The sequence below is a fragment of the Scardinius erythrophthalmus genome (assembly GCF_964197995.2).
Source record: "Scardinius erythrophthalmus genome assembly, chromosome: 5".
Lineage (NCBI taxonomy): Eukaryota > Metazoa > Chordata > Actinopteri > Cypriniformes > Leuciscidae > Scardinius > Scardinius erythrophthalmus.
This window is the reverse complement of record NC_138225.1, coordinates 2,556,076-2,577,544: the sequence shown is the minus strand read 5'-3', so window position 1 is coordinate 2,577,544 and position 21,469 is coordinate 2,556,076. Positions and strand designations below refer to the sequence as shown.

The 21,469-nt window shown below is 34.9% G+C and overlaps 1 protein-coding gene across 2 annotated transcripts in view; it reads right to left on the bottom strand.

Moving 5' to 3' along the window:
• Nucleotides 1–21,469, bottom strand: part of mlxipl (MLX interacting protein like) — a 47,159-nt gene that overhangs the window by 21,261 nt on the left and 4,429 nt on the right. For both annotated transcript variants that reach the window (XM_081366651.1, XM_081366652.1), the window contains exons 2-7: nt 14,320–14,426; nt 13,011–13,093; nt 12,827–12,916; nt 11,570–11,608; nt 4,388–4,562; nt 1,804–1,884 (exon numbers count right to left, since the gene is read on the bottom strand). In XM_081366651.1, the coding sequence (XP_081222777.1) occupies nt 1,804–1,884; nt 4,388–4,562; nt 11,570–11,608; nt 12,827–12,916; nt 13,011–13,093; nt 14,320–14,426 (575 nt within the window). The remainder of the gene's footprint in view (nt 1–1,803; nt 1,885–4,387; nt 4,563–11,569; nt 11,609–12,826; nt 12,917–13,010; nt 13,094–14,319; nt 14,427–21,469) is intronic.

Sequence of the window (21,469 nt, the reverse complement as noted above, 5' to 3'; positions counted from 1 at the left end):
ACTTGTCCTTAAGACGCAGTCCAAACAAAATAGCTATGCAACTGACCCCAGATCAGTGATCCTGATCAACACGTTTATTTTGAGCAACTGTCTTTGACTGCACATTAGGGCTGTGCAATGTCACAATCCCAATAAAATTGCCATATGAGTACATGCAATTTCTAAAATCACAAAAAGCTGCAATTTAAAGTCATTATTTAACATTCTCGTCAGTGTGCAAAAGATGTTCGCCAACCAGAACGCTGCTGATTTTAATTTCCTCCTGATGTGTTTTTGAAAACTGAAACACTGCATTAAAAGTAAATATATTTGCCAAAATTGCACTTAAAATCACAAAGAATCTTGTGTTCTGTCCATACTGCTCAGCCCTATGGTAAAGTGTATTGTTTACACAGGATAAATGGGTCCATGAATGAGTGAATGATGCAGTTGTGCTAAAGTAAACTCATCGCTGGGCTGATCACGTGCTGACTCTCCTTCACTACTTCCACTCTTCAGTCATTGACTCTTTCACCTCTAAATGACCCTGTCAATGAGGAACTTATCCAATAGTAGTCATCAACGCTACTTGGAAACAAAGAATCCACAAGTAAACAGTAAATTTATCACCTATTTATTTTGTACCATTCTTAAGGCTTTTTTTTTTTTTTTTTGCATTTCTAATTAATGCAAATTATTTTAATTAGTTTATTACCCTAAAGGGACATGGTGAATGGATGGTCGCAATTATTGTCTATTGACATCACCATGTCCCTTTATTTATTATACATGTTCATATTAATCACTGAATCAATATTAAAACTAATTTAAAAATATTATATTATATGATATATTCAATTATATGAGTCACTATTCAGTTTAAATTTCTTATTAACATTCAAATTACAGATAAAATGTATTGTTCATGAATATTAATCAATTTACTAATATTGAACATTGATAATATTGAACATTGATGAGTTAATTACATTATTTATATGTTTATAAATACTAATAAATTAATATATATTTAATTATATGAGTTAATGTATTTAGTTGATATTTAATTTTTATTTCTTATTAACATTCAAAATACAGATAAAACGTTTGTTCATAAATATCAATCAATTTACTAATATTGAACAATGACTGAATTTTCTTAATTGAGTTATTTAATTACATTATTTATATATGTTTATAAATATTAATAAATTAATTAATACTAAAAATTATTAAAATAATTATTATATTATATGATATATACAGTATTATGACATTATTATATATATATATATATATATATATATATATATATATGAGGTATTGTATTCAGTTGATATTTAATTATATTTCTTATTAACAGATAAAACGATTTGTTAATAAATATTAATCAATATATTAATATGAAACAATGATTGATTTTTTTACATTTACTTGTATATGTTTATTAATATTAATAAAAAATTATATCAAAAAATCATTTATAAAATAACGATTATATTATAAATAATATTTAATTTATTTTAATTATATATTCTATATCATTTATATTCTTCATTAACATTCAAAAACCATATTGTTCATGAATATTTATTAATATATGACTACTGAAATATTTTTTTTTAAATAATATGGCTATATTTAATTTAAGTTATATTTCTTATTAGCATTCTATGACTCGATTTTCCTGTTGCTGGTGTGCGTCTGAGGCACCAGGACACGGGTGCAGAGCGGCACACGGCTTATAAAACAATTAAGTTAGAGTTATGAAGCTGAGCAATGTCAGTATAATAAAGACTGATATATGATGTTCATTAAACTCACCCGGTATGTCCATCAGGTCATCCAAGCTGGGCTGTAGTGGTGTCAAACCAGGCTGGATCATGTCTGCATTACTGGTGTAAACTGAGACGACAGGAGAGAAACGAACTGTAAGAGTGTGTGTGTGTGTGTGTGTGTGTAACACTGCTCTGTTTGAAGGAGTTTGTGCATTTATACTTATAAAGTTCCTTGTTTTAGGGTGTGGTGTCCTTCCTGAATGCATTTTATAAACTCATGTGACTAAATCCTAAATTAAATCACATTAAGGCAGGGCAAACATTATATACCACTGAAATACACACATGTTGCAATATTGTGATATATATATCAGCCAAACATCCTTTCAATAAAAAAGTTCAACAACAAGATATAGTGAAGAACGAAATGAGTTTGTTCAGTCAAGAGAACTGTTTGAAATTTCAATGTTACTGAGATTCACAAAGCTATTTCTCACAATTGCAAGATATAAAGTCACAATTGCGTGTTATAAAATAAAAGTCCAATTCTAAAAAGACTTATATCTATATATCTCACAATTCTGACGAAATAACACGCAATTCTGACTTTATATCTCCCAAATGCGTGTTATAAAGTCATAATTGGGAGATATAAACACGCAATTACCTTTTTTATTTTTTGTAGTTTATTTCTCGAAATTGCGAGTTTATATCACGCAATTCTGACTGAATAATAAAAAATGTGTTCATAATTTAATTTAACTACATGTCATTTCAAACCTGTACAACTTTCTTTCTTCTGTGGAAAACAAAAGGAGATTTAGAAGAAATAGCACATCGCTTTTAACAACAGTCCATAAAACTTTTAAAATTGCCCAATAGCTCTGTTTCCAACCACCTATTTTTATGCACATTTCGAAATCACATTCAAAAACAACCAAGATGTGCATGAATTCTAGGGCTGTAACGATACAAAATCTGGCTGTGAACGCGCCAGAGAGAAATGCACATTTCATACGGACTACATAGTTTTGTTTCGTTTTGAATTGTTTGTTTAAAAGTAGAGATTTCAAGCTTTCTGTAGACAATAAACATATTTCTCAGGTCTGTCAGGCAAGTAGGCTACCTTATACGCTGAGTTTCGGTTTATTTATGAGACGAGTTCCAGTTCACGCGCCAGCGCCTCCATGTCGTGATTATATATTGTCTGCTATATTTCTTCTTCTTATTTATTAAATCCAGGCCATTGGTTGATGAAACATTGATTAAAATTAACATACAAAAAATATTTTGCCGGTATTATATCCGGTGGGTAGTATTACTTTTGGTTTGCGCAGTGTAATTCACAGAATTACAAAAAAATATTTTGCCACCTAAAAGTTCAAGATTTTTTTGTGTCACATCCATAACGCATGTGTATTTCCCTCATATGAAATATAAAATGCACGTGTATACTTATATTTTTCTAATGTCTGGACTCCTTTATTAAGGGATTATGATATATAAACAGAAGTTTCAATATATTGGTATTAAATGCATTTTCTGAGAATTTATATTTCAAGTTTTGACTGCAAATGTCACGTCCATAACACTGGAATTGCCCCATTTTAAATAATTTATTATATCGCGGTTTTATATCGCGTATCGTTACAGCCCTAATGAATTCTAAAAATGAACATAAAAAGCATATGTGCTCAGTCGAGGATTTCATTTACCACACACACACACACACACACACACACACACACACACACACACACACACACACACACAGAAGCACGTGTGACGCTCAAGCTGTCTTTTTGCCGACATGAGGACACGAATGCATGAACTTCATCTCCAGACTCAAGAGCCGCTTTGAAAGTCACTTCGTGAACATTTGAGAAAAACTATCGTCATAAACACAGAAATTCAAATGTCTTCACGGCAACCCGTCAAAATAAAAGTTTCGGTTTAACTTGACAGAAATATATTACTGTTATACAGTAGAATTCAGATACGTCTCAATGTAATAATAATACCAACACTAATACAAATAATTATGATCAAAATGTAATTTTTTAAGGAATAATTAAAAATGTTCTTCCATGTTTTAAATTGTGAAGCACGTTGTTTGACGAAAAAGTCTGTTTAATTTCATATGATTAAAATACATTTAATTAATGTTTTATGTCTTCACTTGATTACCAGAAAAAACAACACCGAATTTGTGTGCAAAAAAAAAAACATTTCATAGAATTTTTGGTAACACTTTATTTGACAGTGTCCTTGTTACATATGTTACATGTACTTAGCATAGTAATAACAGTAAATTATGCATAATTACATGCAACTAACCCTCAACCAAACCCTAATCCTACACTAACCCTATAGTAAGTACATGTAGTTGCTTAATATTACTCAGTACTTAAATATATAATTACACTGTAACAATGACACCTTAAAATAAAGTGTAACCAATTATTATTTTTTTAATATTGTATAAATTGAATAATTGTTTATAATAAAAGTTTCATGATTTCAATTAATTAGACATGATTTTTGATTACTAAAAATGTTACACCCGCTCCACGACACTAGTTTCAGGGGAAAAATCCTAGGGGAAACACTGTATCCCGTTATGGACTCACTGTTTTGGCGTTCTCCCATCCAGGGACTGGGTTTCTGGGTCATGGTGAACAGTGTGTCTGAGATGTCCGACAGAAAGCAATCCAAGTCAAACATGTGCACTTCCTCTGATGCCGTCTCGGGCTCTGGATAAATCTGACTAGTCCATTTCTCCAGTCCTGTTCTGCTGATCGGACTCTGTGGAGAAGACACATGATGTGAGGAATCATTCAGATCTGCAGGATGAAGCTCACACTGAACTTAATGTTAATGCTAGAGGTTTGATCATATTACTAACACTAACACCGTGTCCTAACCAGACGCGATGCGATAAGATTCCAGCGACAAATAATTTGTCTGTCCACACTAGACGTGATGCGACTGCGAGATGAGTCAAAATCAGAATAGTGTGTGGGCGGAGTCAGCCAATCAGAACAGCGTGTGGGCGGAGTCTCGCGGCACCAGAGAGTAATGTTGACGGCACTCGCAAGAAAATGGATACATAATCAAATTCACAAATATTACAACATTTAAACATTATTAAAAAATACATAGGCTACTGAGTTACTAAAACCATCTTTGTCAAAGAATACACTTTGTTCACAGTTTGAACGTTCTTGTTTCCATTTGTTTAATTTCAAGATCTGACGTGAATTATCCATTGTTGCTTTTACAGCCACAAAGCTGGAGCACTAAGTGATATTCAGAGTCACATGACACGCTTTTAACATTAAATAAAGCACATAAACAGTGCCTGAGATTATCATCGCCACACTTTGTGTTTGTTGTTCCAGCGCGACGTCGCAGAAAAATAGAAACCGTTTCTAAAATAGAGTCGTCGTGTGTCGCCGTCGCGGCTGGTTAGCACAAACACTCTGATTAACATGGAGAAGAGGGATTTTATCGCGCGCCGCGTCGCGTGTAGTTATTAGCACACGGTGTAACAACAGTAATATTGATGCTTGACTTTTAACATCTGTCCAGGGACTCCAGATGAAAAATAGCCTTCTGGCAAACTCTGGCATATTGGCAGAAATGTTTATTAATATGCACTGTCCCTGTAATAATAAATAAAAAAATAAAATAACAAAAACACGTTTAACACCGATAACTGAATTATAACTACAGCTCAGGGCTCTCATTTATAAAACTGCGTGTAGGATCCTTACTAAAAGTGTACGTGCGCCCGAAACCCAAAAATATAAATATATTTTTAATATTCAGACTTATAAAACCGTGCGTACGCCAGAACCTGCGCAAAATTCCCTTTATAAATCCCAGTTAGCCGACGATTGTGCGCACATGCGTTTACAACGCCTCGTTTTACTATGCAGATCCTCATCTGCATATCATTTGCATATGCATATTCATCCACGTGATACCATGATTAACAGTTTTAAGAAAATATGAGATACGGATGTGCCGTCACATTACATTGCTAAAAATAATTTAGTAGTCGATCCTTGCCTTGTGTTTGAATAAATACACCAAATAGTATAAAATACATTTCAGAGAAAGTGTTTCTCAATCTTTTCCACTAGCCAAATAGTATTTTTAATTGCTTCATATTTTTTAAACAGAATGATTGTGCATTATTGAACATTATTTGCATGAAAATATTTTCTGCTATAATCATGCACTAATAATAATGAATAAATAAATAAATAATATAATGCTATAATAGCAACCCTCGCTGTACTTAAAACATTAAAACGCAGCATGCCACAGCAAAAGTGTTCAAAAGCAGCGCATAAAATAGTATTTTTAATTGCTTTATATTTTTAATTGAAACAGATATGCCTTATTGTGCATTATTGAACATTATTTGCATGAAAATATTTTCTCAGACCATAAGTTCTGCTATTATCATCATTTAATTAACATTAAAACACATCATGCCACAGGAAAAGTGTTCAAAAGCAGCGCATAATAGTATTAATATTAACAAAAAACTATAACATCAAGAGAACACTTTCTCTAGCAACCGCTACCTATAATTAGCAAATAATTACGATCCAATTATCCAATCATTTCCACCACAGACTAAATTAAGCTCCGCCCTGCTTTTGCTCGTTTAACTTCGATATACGTCACAATAGGGAAGAAAAGATGAGTACAATTCACACTTCACCCACAACTTCATCCAAAGCCTACATTTTGACGAAAGATTAGATTTCTGTCCCCTTTAGAAAGATCTTGCACTGATGAATCATTCACAAATAAACCAGAAACGTGCATTTCGAAAGCAAATTGTTGATGTTGACTTTAACACAAAGCAGTTCCACACTCAGATTTGACATTTTACTCACGGGTTTCATTGGAAAAATCCCTTCTTGCATGTGTTATAACGCTCTTGCTGATTTCTCTACTGATGTTCGTCACGGGCCGCATATTTATAATGAAACCCACAATCAGACGCAGCGTCAATGATTGCGTCTTCCCTGAAAACCACCTACGTTCTGCTTCCCACTTTCTTTTTTCTTACGCACAAGGTGGCAAATTATAGTATTGGTTTGTGAGCAGGATTAACGTGCGTGCGTCTCTGCGCTTACGTGCGAGGTCTTCACGACAGCAGTTTAACACACACGTGTGATAGACAGGAACCCTAGCCCGATCCCATTATACTTTCATTTCTCAGTCTTTTTTTTTCCCACTAGGTTTCTCCGTATCATTGAAGGACGAGCGGGTCTTTTGTTCCTGACCCAGTTCCTGCTGTCACACACTCACATGTGGAGGACAAACGCAAACACACTGGCTTCTCCTGGCCCGATGACACACTGCACCTCAACACCAGACGCTGCGGGGTAAACTGGGACACGCGTAGGGGATCATTGTAACACACATGGTTTAAACTTTCCACACATGCCAGCATGACGAAACTTAGTGTATTTATTATAGTTGCCATATCTACACTGTATGTGACCCTGGATCACAGAACCAATCACATGTCGCACGGCAATAGCCAACAATACATTGCATGGGTCAAAATTATAGATTTTTCTTTTATGCCAAAAATCATTAGGATATTAAGTAAAGATCATGTTCCATGAAGATATTTTGTACATTTACTATCGTAAATATATCAAACATTTATTTTTGTGAGTGAATGCTGCACAATCGCCAACATAAATGAACAACTTTAAAGGAGATTTTCTCAATGTTTAGATTTTTTTGCCCCCTCTGATTCCAGATTTACTATAGTTGTGTCTCAGCCAAATATTGTCATATCATAACACATTTTTATTTATTCAGCTTTCAGGTGACATATAAATCTCAATTTAAAAAGAAATTGACCCTTATGACTGGTTTTGAGGTCCAGGGTCACATATAGAGAAGAAATTGCGGCGAAATTAAAAAAAAAAATTTGGAAGATATCGCTGAACATTTATTTAACCATAGCAAAAGTAAATTTCTTTCTTAAGTTTTTTCCATCTCTATTTTTTGTGTTTATTTAAAATTAGACAAATTTGATATTATTTTAATCCTATATCTGTTATTTAACAGTTGAGATAGTTCTTTAATGCTGATCTAACAGCAGATCTGGGGCCGGGTTAAACCCCAGTTGTGCAGGCGGGGCATGTTGTCACACTGCGTTACAATGAGCCCCTATTAGAACTATTGCTATTCTATTCTACACTTGTATGAATTCTATTGAGAAACCATGAGAAAAAGGTGAATAAAGACTAAGAGTCAATGTTCAGAAATTATTATTATGTTTTGAACTGTGCTGTATTGCTGTTTTGCTGTGTTTGTTGTCAAACTCAGAAATTAGTTTATTTTTAATTATTAAAAAATGCCATTATTTTATATAAAAAAGTTAATAATTGCATTTTATTAAGAAAATATTTTAGTTTGTTTAGTATATATATATATTTTTATTAGATCAGATAACATTTTAAGCTGTCATATGGTCATGTTACAATGTATGTATTACTATGGGGCATGTTGTCACATTTCACCTCCATTTTTCGGGGTAAATCAAGAAAAAAGTATACACTGTATTAATGAAACAAAACCACATAATTGTACTAGACACGTGTGAAATTATTGTGGGGAAAAATAAATACTCTGAACCTCAAGTGAATTTACACAAACTGAGAAAGTCAAAAAGTGCAAACAAATATGGATGAATGGGAAAAGACTCAAATCAGAAAACAAGGAGCGTTCTCTGACCTCTGGCTGACATTCTGGCAAGCTTCTCTCAAAAGACGCTTTTCCCACTGTCAGGACGAACAATTCCATGAACAATAAGGAACTGCTTTGGTTTTATTTCCCGTAATTCTACCGGCCTGGAATTCGAACCGTAATGCATGTAGTGACATCGCCGCTCAGGATTGGTCACTTGTCTGTCGCCGGGCTGCCAGTTTCTCTGTAGCTGGCAAAGCATTATCATAAACATCAACATAAAATTGCATTAACAAAAAATATTTTGTCTAACATTTTTAAGACGGCACTACTTGTTAGGTTAGGGTTAGAGAACATTCAAAAGTCAAATTAATTTTTCATAATTTTTGCAATTGAATGGTCCCTACTTCCCTAGATGTAAGTATAACCGAGAAAAAACATTATTTTAAAAAAATAGATATTTTGAACTTTAAGAGAACATTCAGAAATAATATTTTCATAACTTAGCAAAGCATTTTAGAGCGTTTTAGTTAGCTGGGAAGTTAAACAAAATGTGGTAAAATTGTAAATTATTTAAACTCTGAATTTTCAGCATCATTACTCCAGTCTTCAGTGTCACATGATCCTTCAGAAATCACTCTAATATGATGATTTGATGCTCAAGAACCATTTATGATTATTATCAGTGTTGAAAACAGATTTCAGGATCTGTGATGAATAGAGAAAACTGTTGAAATATAAATATTTTGTTACTAATGTCCTTACTGTCACTTTTAATCAATTTAATGCATCTTCGCTAATTAAAAGTATTAATTCATTTTTTTTAAATCCGTCTGACCCAAGACTTTTGAACGTTTGTGTACCTTATAAATACCTCAGTACAGTATATATTATAAATATAACAGCCATTCACTGCCATGGCACAGTATTATCTGGAAGCGTCAGCACTTTTATGTGCAAACGAGGACTGATAAAAATGCATTTAGAAGAAGTGCAGTGGATTCACATCTTGCAGGATGTGGGTCAGATTTGATTAAACGCTGTTGAAGCCCGAATGTGCGTTTCTTTGACGGCCTCGTCTAACAGAAGGAAAGATTAGCACTTCAGTCACTAAAAGCAATCAGATTACTAATCATGTGACCCTGGATCACGTCACCAGTCACATTTCGCACGAGTATATCTGTGGCAATAGCCAACAATATATTGTATGGGTCAAAATTATCCATTTTTCTTTTATGCCAAAAATCATTAGGATATTAAGTAAAGATCATGTTACAAGAAGATATTTAGTAAATTTCCTACCGTAAATATATCAAACATGTATTTGTGTGAGTGAATGCAGCACAATCGCCAACATAAATAAACAACTTTAAAGGAGATTTTCTCAATGTTTAGATTTTTTTGCACCCTCAGATTCCAGATTTACAATAGTTGTATCTCAGCCAAATATTGTCCTATCATAACAAACCACACATCAATGGAAATCTTATTTATTCAGCTTTCAGATGATGCATACATCTCAATACCCTTCTGACTGGTTTTGTGGTCCAGAGTCACATTTCTCAGCCATATGAGCGGCTGTGACGCAAATAAACATGGGCATTCGCGTTTACTCACAAGGATGTTCTTTGTAGTTTTTCGGCCAGCTGAGCGAAGCAAAAAACTGAGGGGCGACTATTAATAGAAATGCACTGTGCAAACATGACCTGCACCGCTAACCTACTAAAGTAAACGCTACGCTAGTCTAGCAGATCAATGATTTACACCAGACCACCATCACAGCTGCACTACGGCCCATAGATGTGGAGGAGACCTTCAAATCTCCCCAATAACAGAAGAAATCACAGGTGCGGTTGAGAAACTGTGAACCTGCAGAATCCAGAAGGTCATGTGAAATCAACCAAATTTCGGAAACTTCCCCCGCTCATATTTTTGATTTTGTTAATATTTTTTTTGGTTACACTTTATTTTATGGTGTCATTGTTAGTGTAATTATATATTTAAGTACTGAGTAATATTAATTAACTACATGTACTACATGTACTATAGGGTTAGGGTAGGATTAGAATTTGGTTGAGGGTTAGTTGCATGTAATTATGCATAATTTACTGTTATTACTATGGTAAGCTCATGTAACATATGTAACAAGGACACTGTAAAATAAAGTGTTACCGGTTAAAATATTTGGTTACACTTTATTTTAAGGTGTCATTGTTACGGTGTAATTATATATTTAAGTACTGAGTAATATTAAGCAACTACATGTACTTACTATAGGGTTAGGGTTTGGTTGAGGGTTAGTTGCATGTAATTATGCATAATTTACTGTTATTACTATGGTAAGTTCATGCAACATATGTAACAAGAACATATGTTGGCTTTCATCATCATTTATGTTTGTCTTTCTACAGAAAAAATATTTTTTTCTGTAGAAAGACAAACATAAATGGTGATGAAAGCCAAAATATGAAATGTCACAGATGTATATTGACGGAGTAATCCACTGTTTTGTAGAGGAGGGTCAAAACGACAATTTTCACTGCGATTTGTAGCAATTTACAGGGGTGTAAAAATGACTTTAGAAAAATGGCTGCATCATTATTTTAATTTTGCACGGAGATTGGTAGGTCTATTAGTAAAATCTGTTGACTTTAGCAATCTTTGTTTCATTATATGCCAACGATGAAAAAAAGGCAAAAAGCACTTTTTGTGGTTTTCGCCTCAAGTTTGTATGCCTGTAACTCAAGAAGTATTAAATACATCTCAATATCTTTTTAGATTTTGGTTCTTAACACACTTTCCTATTGGTGTCTTTATTTTAAAGGCCCTAAGTGGTTTAATCTCAGAGCTATGGACATGTTAATGTGGCCCCGTGAGTAATTCGTGCACATTTTCAGGGGGTCACTTTGCATACAGATGATACTTGTTTTCTATTAAAGAGCAATATCTGAAGAACAAATAATGTTAAAACTAGAAATGAAACCCAAAAATTACCCATGTTTTTGCACGACCTGTGATACCAGACTACTTTTTGTCATTTATTGCGTTAATTCGGTGGGCAAGGTCCTCTGTGATCTTACCTTCGGTAGCATGGACAGCAGATCTTTGTTTTTCTGGAGCTAAAAAATAAAACAAAATAAAATACATCAGAAATAGCAGAGCTTTACAATCCTAATGGAGAACAATTTGAAATGCTGAATCTTATCTTAGTGATGGGTCAATTTTTAGGATTTGGTTTTTGTTCATTTTGTAATGGTGACTGACTGGGGTCAGAGATTTTAATGGCCCTTCATGTGAATATTGAACTTTGGGTTCTTGACCCAAAGTTGCTCCTGGAGTTTTGCAACAGTATCCCATAAGAGTGGGAAAAATGCAGTGTTGTATGACTGGCTCTGGTCTGGTTCCTTCAGAAACACCATCGCATTACTTATTTTGTATTAAAAGTCCCCCTGTGGTGACGTTTTTAATGTTGCTTATATGTCTATGTGGTGTTTTTAATCAGCTTTAAGACAAAGCATGTGTAAATTCATAAGTCGACAGCATTGCTGAGTATTTCCTCCTTAAAACTGCAGTGAACCAAAGACAGTCTCAAAAACACGCTTTGAAATCGCTGGTGTTTCTGACGTCACAAACTACCTTGTAACCAATCAGATCAACGTGTGATCGTCAACCAGTGGATCTCTGAGCTGAGTGAGTGAGTGGAGGCGGGGCTCATTTGCATATTCATAGAACCGCGCATACTAAATGAGGAAAGGGTTTCGAGTTACATTCAAGCTAGTTTAAGGCATGAAGAATTTTTTTTCAAGGATAAAATGTTTAAATATGTCATTTTGATGATCAAAGATGAGTTTTAAGGGATAACATTTTTGACTACAGGGGGACTTTAAAAAAAGCTGATTTAAAGAAGTAATGGCCGCATTTCAGAAATCACTTAAACTTTTTTGTGAAGATGTCTAATCATGTCAGTCATTTTATGGTGGGATTATGAGGTGGTAAATCGATATATTGTTCAGAATGAAAAATCAAACCATATTTGAAAATTCTGAGATGATCAGCTGACAACGATTGGCCAATTAACAGGAATGTTTGTACCAAATTCTCCTGAGAGCTTTCTGTTGTCAAATACTTTAGTGAATATTAACTAAATATTGAATGCAAATTGAATTTTCAGCAATTTTATGGATATCTCACATGCTGTGTTACATATTTTGGCATTATATTGGTCATTTTGGTATGTTTTCTTTTCATGACTGGACCTTTGATTATAGGATGAACCGGTATACCGTCCAGCACAATATCATACACAATTGACCCACTATATCCGGTCAGCTACTCACTCTTTTCTTATAGTAAATCCTCCATTTGTGATATTCTTTAATCACCACCTCTATCCGTCTCTTCCAGTAGCTTCCCTCCAGAACAATCGCCTGTGAACGGCATAAATACACATTCATAATATAATCTTCTCTTCTGCACTGAAATGCATGCATGGCTTCAGGTCTGTCGTTGAGATCGGCTCACCTCAGGTTTGCCGTGGGCATCCGCCTCCGAACCCTCCAGCGGCGTGACAAACCCACACACAGGGTTCTTCCTTTTCTCCACATCTAAAGCAATTTAACATATTTCATTTTTGTAGTTCATTATTCACTTATACAATTACTGGTCCAGTGGTACTCAGCACGTAACTTTTTTGTAAGGGAAGGGAGAAACTTCAAAACATTCCTAAAAATAAAGGTTATTTGATGGTTCCATGAAGAACTTTTAAACTCCATGGAATCTTTGCATTCAACAAAAGGTTCTTTAGATTAAAAAAATATAGTTATTTGAAGAACTGATCGCTGAAAGGTTCTTTTTGGAAGCCAAAACTGTGAAAAAACGCCCTTTGTAACTTTTGTTTTTAAGAGTGCATCAAAATATTATAAAGTTAGGTCAATTTTATCTGTAAAGCATTTTTCACAGAACACAATGTTTCAAGGCTTTACAGAAAAGCATGATGTTAATGTTTATGATATCTTAATGTCTTATCACCCCTACGCGAGTATACTGTATATATTAGGGATGCATGATATATCGCCACATATCGGTATCGGCCGATATATGTTCATATTTAATGTTATCGTTATCGGCCCGATAAGAAAATCTGGCCGATATATTAAAGCTGATAAATAATGGATTATTTCCTCCAGCTGAGACACTTCAGATGCGCACTGTTCAACATTATGGTTTTAAAATTGCTTGAAATATTATTAAAATCATTTCAAAAAAGGAAAATACAGTTAAGTGCAAGTCGGCTACATAAAATTATAATGAGAACATCACTATGATTGTGTGTTTGGTAAATTCATTTTAATGGTGAGGCTTTTGTTTTTGTAATCAGGCTCTCAAAAATTATATAAAAAGTTGTATTCAGATTTATCTGCCAATATATCGGTATCGGCCAAAATGTTCATATCGGTGCATCCCTAGTATATATGCGGATAAAGCTGGACATACATTCAAAGAGCTTGATGATAAAAGTTACATTTTGTGCCGAAATAAAATAAAAATAAGGCAGTTGAGATTTGTTATATAATATATCTCGCTTTATGTGAGTATACTGTATATAATATGCAGATAATGTTGGATATAATATATATAGAGAGAGAGAACTGTGCAATAATACAGTTTACATTTTGTTATGATACACTCAATCACGCAGCCGAGATTTGCTTTATAGCGAACACATACTGAAATACAACAGTTTTGAGAAACACTTTTCCACATGAGAGAAATGACGTAAACTGTGAGCAACTGAGTAAATAAAGTCTAGAAATGAGATTAGGAGACTCACATTGAATGAACCAGGCCCTCCAAATGCCATTATTCAGACGGATTTTATCCCTCCACAACAACCTCAAACCTTTGAAAGACTTCCACTTTGGAGACACAATCTTCCCACTGAGAAGAAACACAAACATCAAAGCAATTAACAATTAACACTTTAGATGCAGATTCAGATTATTTTATTTAGTGCCATGTCAGTATTCAAAGCTATTTTCATGGCAAAAATTCAATTACAAAAATACAAATATCATATAAATCCAATAAAAAACAAATAAACAAAAACAGCAAGTCATATTATACAATTAACATAATTTTTTTTTTTTTTTTTATTATTAATGAGTAAATAAGTCCTTAAGTGAGGTAACTTCCACTTTAGATGCAACGTTATTTGTACGCTGCACCATAATGCTAGCCAAGTAAATACAAACAACATTAATGAACTGAAATGTGCAATAAACTTTTTTTTTTTTATCAACGCTTTTTTTATAAGTTTCAGCAGTGTACATATATAAACATATAACACAGATTCTATGAATCAGAAACAGAAGCCATGAAATTAACCAGATCAAAATAAAATAATTATACAAAACAAGTACACATAAATAAACTTTGTTCGAGACTATGACATACGGGTCTTGATGAATTTGCAAAACGATGGTGAAATCTTCCCTTTTCACCTGGCTGGCTCTTTACAAACATGCTTTTTCCATCCAACAGGCACTTTAAATGGTGTTTGCAGACAGAATAATTTCATCAGTCTAAAGCGGCGACACTTTACACCATTTACTGACGACTCCAGTGCACTTAATCTCGAAAAACAAGCGGCAAGTGAACTGAGAGTGTTGTGTTCACTCAGTTGCTAAGAGTCCAGTGAGGATGATTGCTAAAATGTGGGATATGGCTTGAAGCTTGACAGATAAACAACACTGATAGGACGTCATTGAGCTGGGAGAAGGAAAATAAAATATATGTTCCTCCTTTCTGTATATGCCCTTTCTAGGATACGCCTGCGTGCAGTTGTGTAGTAAAACAACAAGTGCAAAATATTTACTTCCAAAACTTTATTGTCAGGCAAACACCTTTGAGCTAAAATTAAGAGATTTTAAGTTAATACTTCAATAATTGAACAACACTTTTAACATGTTCAAGGTTCTCTGATGCCGGTTAATGGTCACGTGAAATATTAGCTTCTTAATTTTAACTGTAAATTTTTTACGATTTAATTAATTTAATTAAAACCCCTGCATTTCCTGCCAAAAAAAAAAAAAAAACTAAATCATTTTTTTTGAGAAAACCTGCTCTACATAAAAAAGTTTAATAAAGGTTTTCCTTGAAATATTATTTAAATCACTTCAGAAAGTAAAATACAGTTCAGTGCAAGTCTGTCATATCGGCTACATAAAATTATAATGAGAACACCATTTTAATGGATTTTAATGGTGAGACTTTTGTTTTTGTAATCAGGCTCTCAAAATTATATATAAAAATTGGGTTTATATTTATTTGCCAATTTATCAGTTATCGGCTTTCAAATATAAAGAATTATCGGTATCGGCCAAAATGTTCATATCGATGCATCCCTAGTTAGAGATTTGTGCAAAACCTTAAAGGGTTAGTTCACCAAAAAATGAAAATTATTCCATAACTAGCTCAAGCCATCCTAGGTGTGTATGACTTTCTCCTTTCAGCCAAACATAATCTGTTATATTAAACATATCCTGGCTCTTCCAAGTTTTATAATGGGAGTGAATGGTAACTTAGATTTTGAAGCCCAAAAAAGCACATCCATCATCATAAAAGTAAATCCATACGGCTCCAGGGGTTAATAAAGTCCTTCTGAAGTGATGCGATACGTTTTTATAAGAAAAATATTCATATTTATAAAATTTATGAACTATAATCTCTGGCTACCGGTAACAGCCGTACGCAAGTCGAGTTCTGGTGGAAGAGTGACCTCTGACCCAACGCTTGACGAGTGACTAGGGCCGTAACGATACACCAAACCCACGATTCGATACAAACCGCGATTTTTTTTTGGGGGGGGGGGGCAAAAGTAACCACAAACTCACAAAGAACCGGCAAAAGTAATGATTATGAATGTCAAATATAGCAAGGAGACATTTCAATTGTTTATTAATAAAACAAGTGTTTTCTGTGTCAAAGAGGAAGTTGACGATGCTGACTCGCGATCTTCGCAGTGATGAACGCGCCAGAGAGAAATGCACATTTCATACGGATTACATAAGCAGAGAGCAGTCTGTTTTCTTTCGTTTTGAATTATTTTGTTTAAAAGTAGACATTTCAAGCTTTCTATAGATAAATGTCTCAGGTCTATGAGGCAAGTAGCTTATACACTGAGTTTCGGTTCATTTATGAGATGAGCTCCAGTTCACGCGCCGGCGCCTCCATGTCCTGATTATATTGCCTGCTATATTTACTTAAATCCATGCAATTGGTTGATGAAACATTGATTAAAATTAAGATACAATTACTGCGAAATGAAATTCACTTTAAAGAAGACTTTCTACAAAAACAAACTTAATGAAGTGGTCAAAATCATGTCTGCCCACTCGATATACTGCGCATGATCTTACTCATGCTTTCATGTAATCAAAATAGATTAAATAAAAAAAAATAATTATTTTATTTAAACATAAATATGAAACTAAATCGTTTTCTTTAATGACTGGGCTACAACACGTAGGCCTATTAGCCTACAGAGTACAGATCAGGGCTCTAGAGTGCGACCAATTTGGTCGCATATGCGACCAAATTTTGTAAGTGTGCGACTAACATTTTTCCTAGGTCGCACCGGTGCACCTAACGTCCTCGCATCCGCTGCCTCTCCACGAACGTTTGTTGGCGTTTGTTCTCCTTTGACGGAACTCACACTCTTCTCTCACGCGATGCCACAGCTCGCACAACACGACAGCCCTGCTTAATGAGTGACGACGGAGGACAGAATTAAACATTCAAACGTAGCCTGGTTACACTTAAGGTCTGTTATATTAGTCTGATTTTATTTTAAATTTCGGCTTCCAAAGATTATAAAAAAATAATATATTGAGGTAAAACCATTAAAAACTATCTAACTACGCGCAACATCTTCCCTTCGCAGCATTACGTTGTCATTTCTCCCTAAAACTCAGAATCAGCACGATCGGTGATTGTTGTAAATGCAGTCTAGCTACTGTTGCTAAATTGCGAGACGCGTTTAATAATTGAAAGAGCTATTAAAAACACAAAAATCTGCGCAATAGATGTTGTTCGCATGGCGGCGCGCGCTCCGAAACAGACCGAGACAAGCAAATTATACTTTCGGTTTCATGTGCAGATTGTGCGCGTCTAAACGATCAATTGTACACAAAAGCGTGTCAAAATTACCGGCTTTGAGATTCACTAAAAACAGTTTATGTCTTAAATGGACGTAGTTATGGAAATAGTTGGGAGAGTATGGTGCATCAGTAGCCTATTAGATCTGCACCCGGTCTTAAAGGGGCCGCAGTCTAATAAACATGCTGACGATTGCGCCATTACTGCAAATCAAACAACAAGAGAAAAATCACTCACAGCTCTTGAAAGAATAACTTCAGCTTTAATAAGCATTAATCTATTTATGATAAATTTTACAGTGTTATTTTACATTTTATTACTTTATTAGATTTCTTTTTAGACCATGCCTGAACAGTAGTAGGCCTTCCTGAAATTAAAGCACTGTAGGCCTATATAAAGTGTATCTTTGTTTAATTGTTTATCTTTTGTTTATCTATTGTTTATCTTTGTTTATTATATATAAAACAAAAAGAACCATAAGAATACAGTTAAAGTACTGTATCGATAAGCAGTATCGGTAAGAGTAGGAATACCGTTAATAATTGTGCTTCAAAAAATAAATAAAAGTTTTTACCTACACCTTCTTTTTTAAATTAATTTACATAATATATGTGAATGTGTATAGAGCGTGATAAAAAGGTGACCTTAAAATTGTGGCGTTAAAGGTGATACAGCCGAGGAAAAATTTGGGTGCACCCAAATTTTGTGCTGGTGCATCTAAATAAAAAAGTTAGGCGCACCAGTGCAGCCAAGGCAAAAAGTTAGTCTGGAGCCCTGCAGATACATTTAATGTCAGAGCGGGATTTAAGCGAACGCCGTCTTACCGGTGAGCATGTGGGGGAGACGATTTTCAAACAATCATCAAATATTATTTTACCTGATAGGCCTATGCCAATCCTTAATATTTGGTGTTTAAAATGCCTATTTGAGGTCTCTGTGAAGGTCTTTAAGTGCCTCTTTCAGAGCGGTCATGTCCGTAACGGAGAAGTGTCACATTGTTTTTTCCTCATAAATGCGACCACGAAAAATAAAATAAATGGAATATTTCATGTTCTGTGGAGAGCCGACCCTTCTTCATCCGGTGGGTAGTATTACTTTTGCTTTGCGCAGTGTAATTCACAGAATTACTAAAAATTATTTTTGCCACCTAAAAGTTAAAAGATTTTTTGTGTCACGTCCGTAACGCTTGTGTCTTTCCCTCATATTAAATATAAAAACGCATGTGTAGACTGATATTTTTGTCTGGACTCCTTTATTAAGGGAGTTTGGATATATAAACAGACGTTTCAATATATTGGTATTAAATGCGTTTTCTGAGAATTTGTATTTCAAGTATTGACTGCAAATGTCACGTCCATAACGCTGGAATTGACTAATAGTAATTTAAAGATGTGGTAGCAATAGATCTGGACGGGAAGGATAACTCTAGGAGTTGGAAGGGGTGTGCCACGATTCTGCCTTCTCCAGAGATGGGGGACTCGAGTCACATGACTTGACTCGAGTCAGACTCGAGTCGCAAATTTAAGGACTTGAGACTTGCTTGACTAAATTAAGAAAATTACTCGACTTGACTTTGACTTGAGATCCAATGACTCGAGACTTGACTTGAACTGAATGACTCGAGAATGACTTGATATAGGCCTACATTTTTATATAAATCATCGCAACATCAATTGATGAACAAAATGAAAGCAACGGAACCATTGACGCAAGTCATCAGATTCTGCGCGATTGCGTGACGCTGCACAAGCCCAGAGAAAAACACATCGCGGTGAGCGCGGCAGCACGCTAAATACAAAAACATCTCCCAGCATCGTTTCTTTTTGGATATAAAGACTAAAATTGACCATATTCATACAAGAAGATTTGCTGTACGCATAATAACTGGCAAGGGATATCGGACGACCATCACAACCTCGAACAGTCGAACTTCATTCACCACGTCTAAAAGTAAGCTATGGCTTGTTTAACCTGTTTGTTAATTTGACTTTCTTTAAAACTAAATCTTTAAATCTAGAGAGAATATTGGTCAAAACAGCATGCCTCTTTATAGGAGGATCTTTGTTGACATCTTTGTACGCATGCGCGAGTGGTTGTGTGGCAACAAATCAAACAGTATTGCGGGCTCTAAAGACGCGACGAGCACTTTCAAGAGAGATAGCGGGCAAAATCCACAATACATAAGCACTTTAACATCTGAAGACCTGAGGAGGTTTGGAGAGAAGCTCAAAATTTGTATTGGTGACAAAATCGAAGTTATTCAAAGCCCATATGAGATCTCCGCTGACTGTGCGTGCAACTCCCCAAACAGTCGAGGCATTTATACTTGACGCAACTGTTTTGTTTTAGACTGAACACCAGACCATACAACTGATTTAGACGCGCAAACTGGGTGATGATGAGATGTACTAATATCCGTCTGCTCGGGCAGATTCGGCTCAAAGTCGTGCATCTGCGGATGCGAAGGCGCGCGCGCTGTTAAGCCGAATCTGCCCGAGCAGACGGATATTAGATTTTTTATTACCTTCGCGCTCATGCGGACGCGTCGAGTACAAGGTTTTACAGCTCAGACACTTGTTTTTTTCATATTTTTTTTTTTGCAAGTGGAAGATCTTGGTTTACATTTGGACTTGGATGTGATCTTATAGGCTTGAAAAGGTTGGTGACCACTGCATAACGCAAACCCAAACGTTTGACTGCAGTATCTTCTATTCTATGCGCCTTATAATCCGGTGCGCCCTATATATGAAAACAGTTATAAAATAGGCCATTCATTGAAGGTGCGCCTCTGCTTATAGTGCGGAAAATACGGTAGTCTGGGTGCTGTGGATCGCGGTTTGGGACACCTGAATCAGAACGCGAAAACATATGCCTCGGTTGATTTGACTCAGTTTTATTATTTTTTATTTTATTCAATCTTCTATAAATACATAGTCACTAAGACTTTTGCCTACCATGAACAAAATGAGCCTCACAAACTCGATCAGTAACGTTAGGAATCCAGGCTTCGGAGCGTCCAGGTTCAATCGCCTAATTGCACGCAACTATTTCTTTCGTTTATCGCGATCCTTTTCGGAGGGAATTCGAAAAAACTTTTTATCAGGCCCCCAACGAGCCGTACAATCGACCACACAGCAAGAGTGAACCATCCTCTTCTCTAAATCCTCCTCCAAACGTGCAAAACAATCAAATTACAGGTATCTAGCGGTGTTTCCTGCCACACGACTCCCGTGATGCAACGCGGCAAACATAAACAATGACGTCACAAAAGATCCGCCTATACACAATTATTTTTTCAAATGTAGCTTAAAGTTGTCAATATTCAAATGATAATTAATGATGGCATATGTTTTGTATAACATTTGCCACATTTATTTCCAATCATGCTTTAAAGCCAAATATGTCGTCCTTTCCAATGACAAAAAACAACATCGGGGTTAGATGTTATCAGGGGGTCGGGGGCAAAATGCCAGCAGAATTAATATGCACCCAAAATTCAAAATGTGGTGGAAAAATTGCCCTAGTATGAGTTATTTTTATAATTAGCCTAGGCGGATTTAACTTCATATTTAAAAATATATAACTTATATAAAGGGGATGCCAGTTTGAAGAATACCATTTGGTGGCATAGGGACCATTATACTTTTTTTGTGAATTGTTTTAATACCTTTTAATGGTCTTCTGCAATGTTTGAGGCATACTTTTTTTTCATGATTTAATGTTGGCCTAATTTCAGTTACATTTACATTTTAGGCTATGTAGTTTGAAATTTTATTTATTTTTTATTTTTTAGATTTTTATTGTAGTAACCACTCAGCTGTATG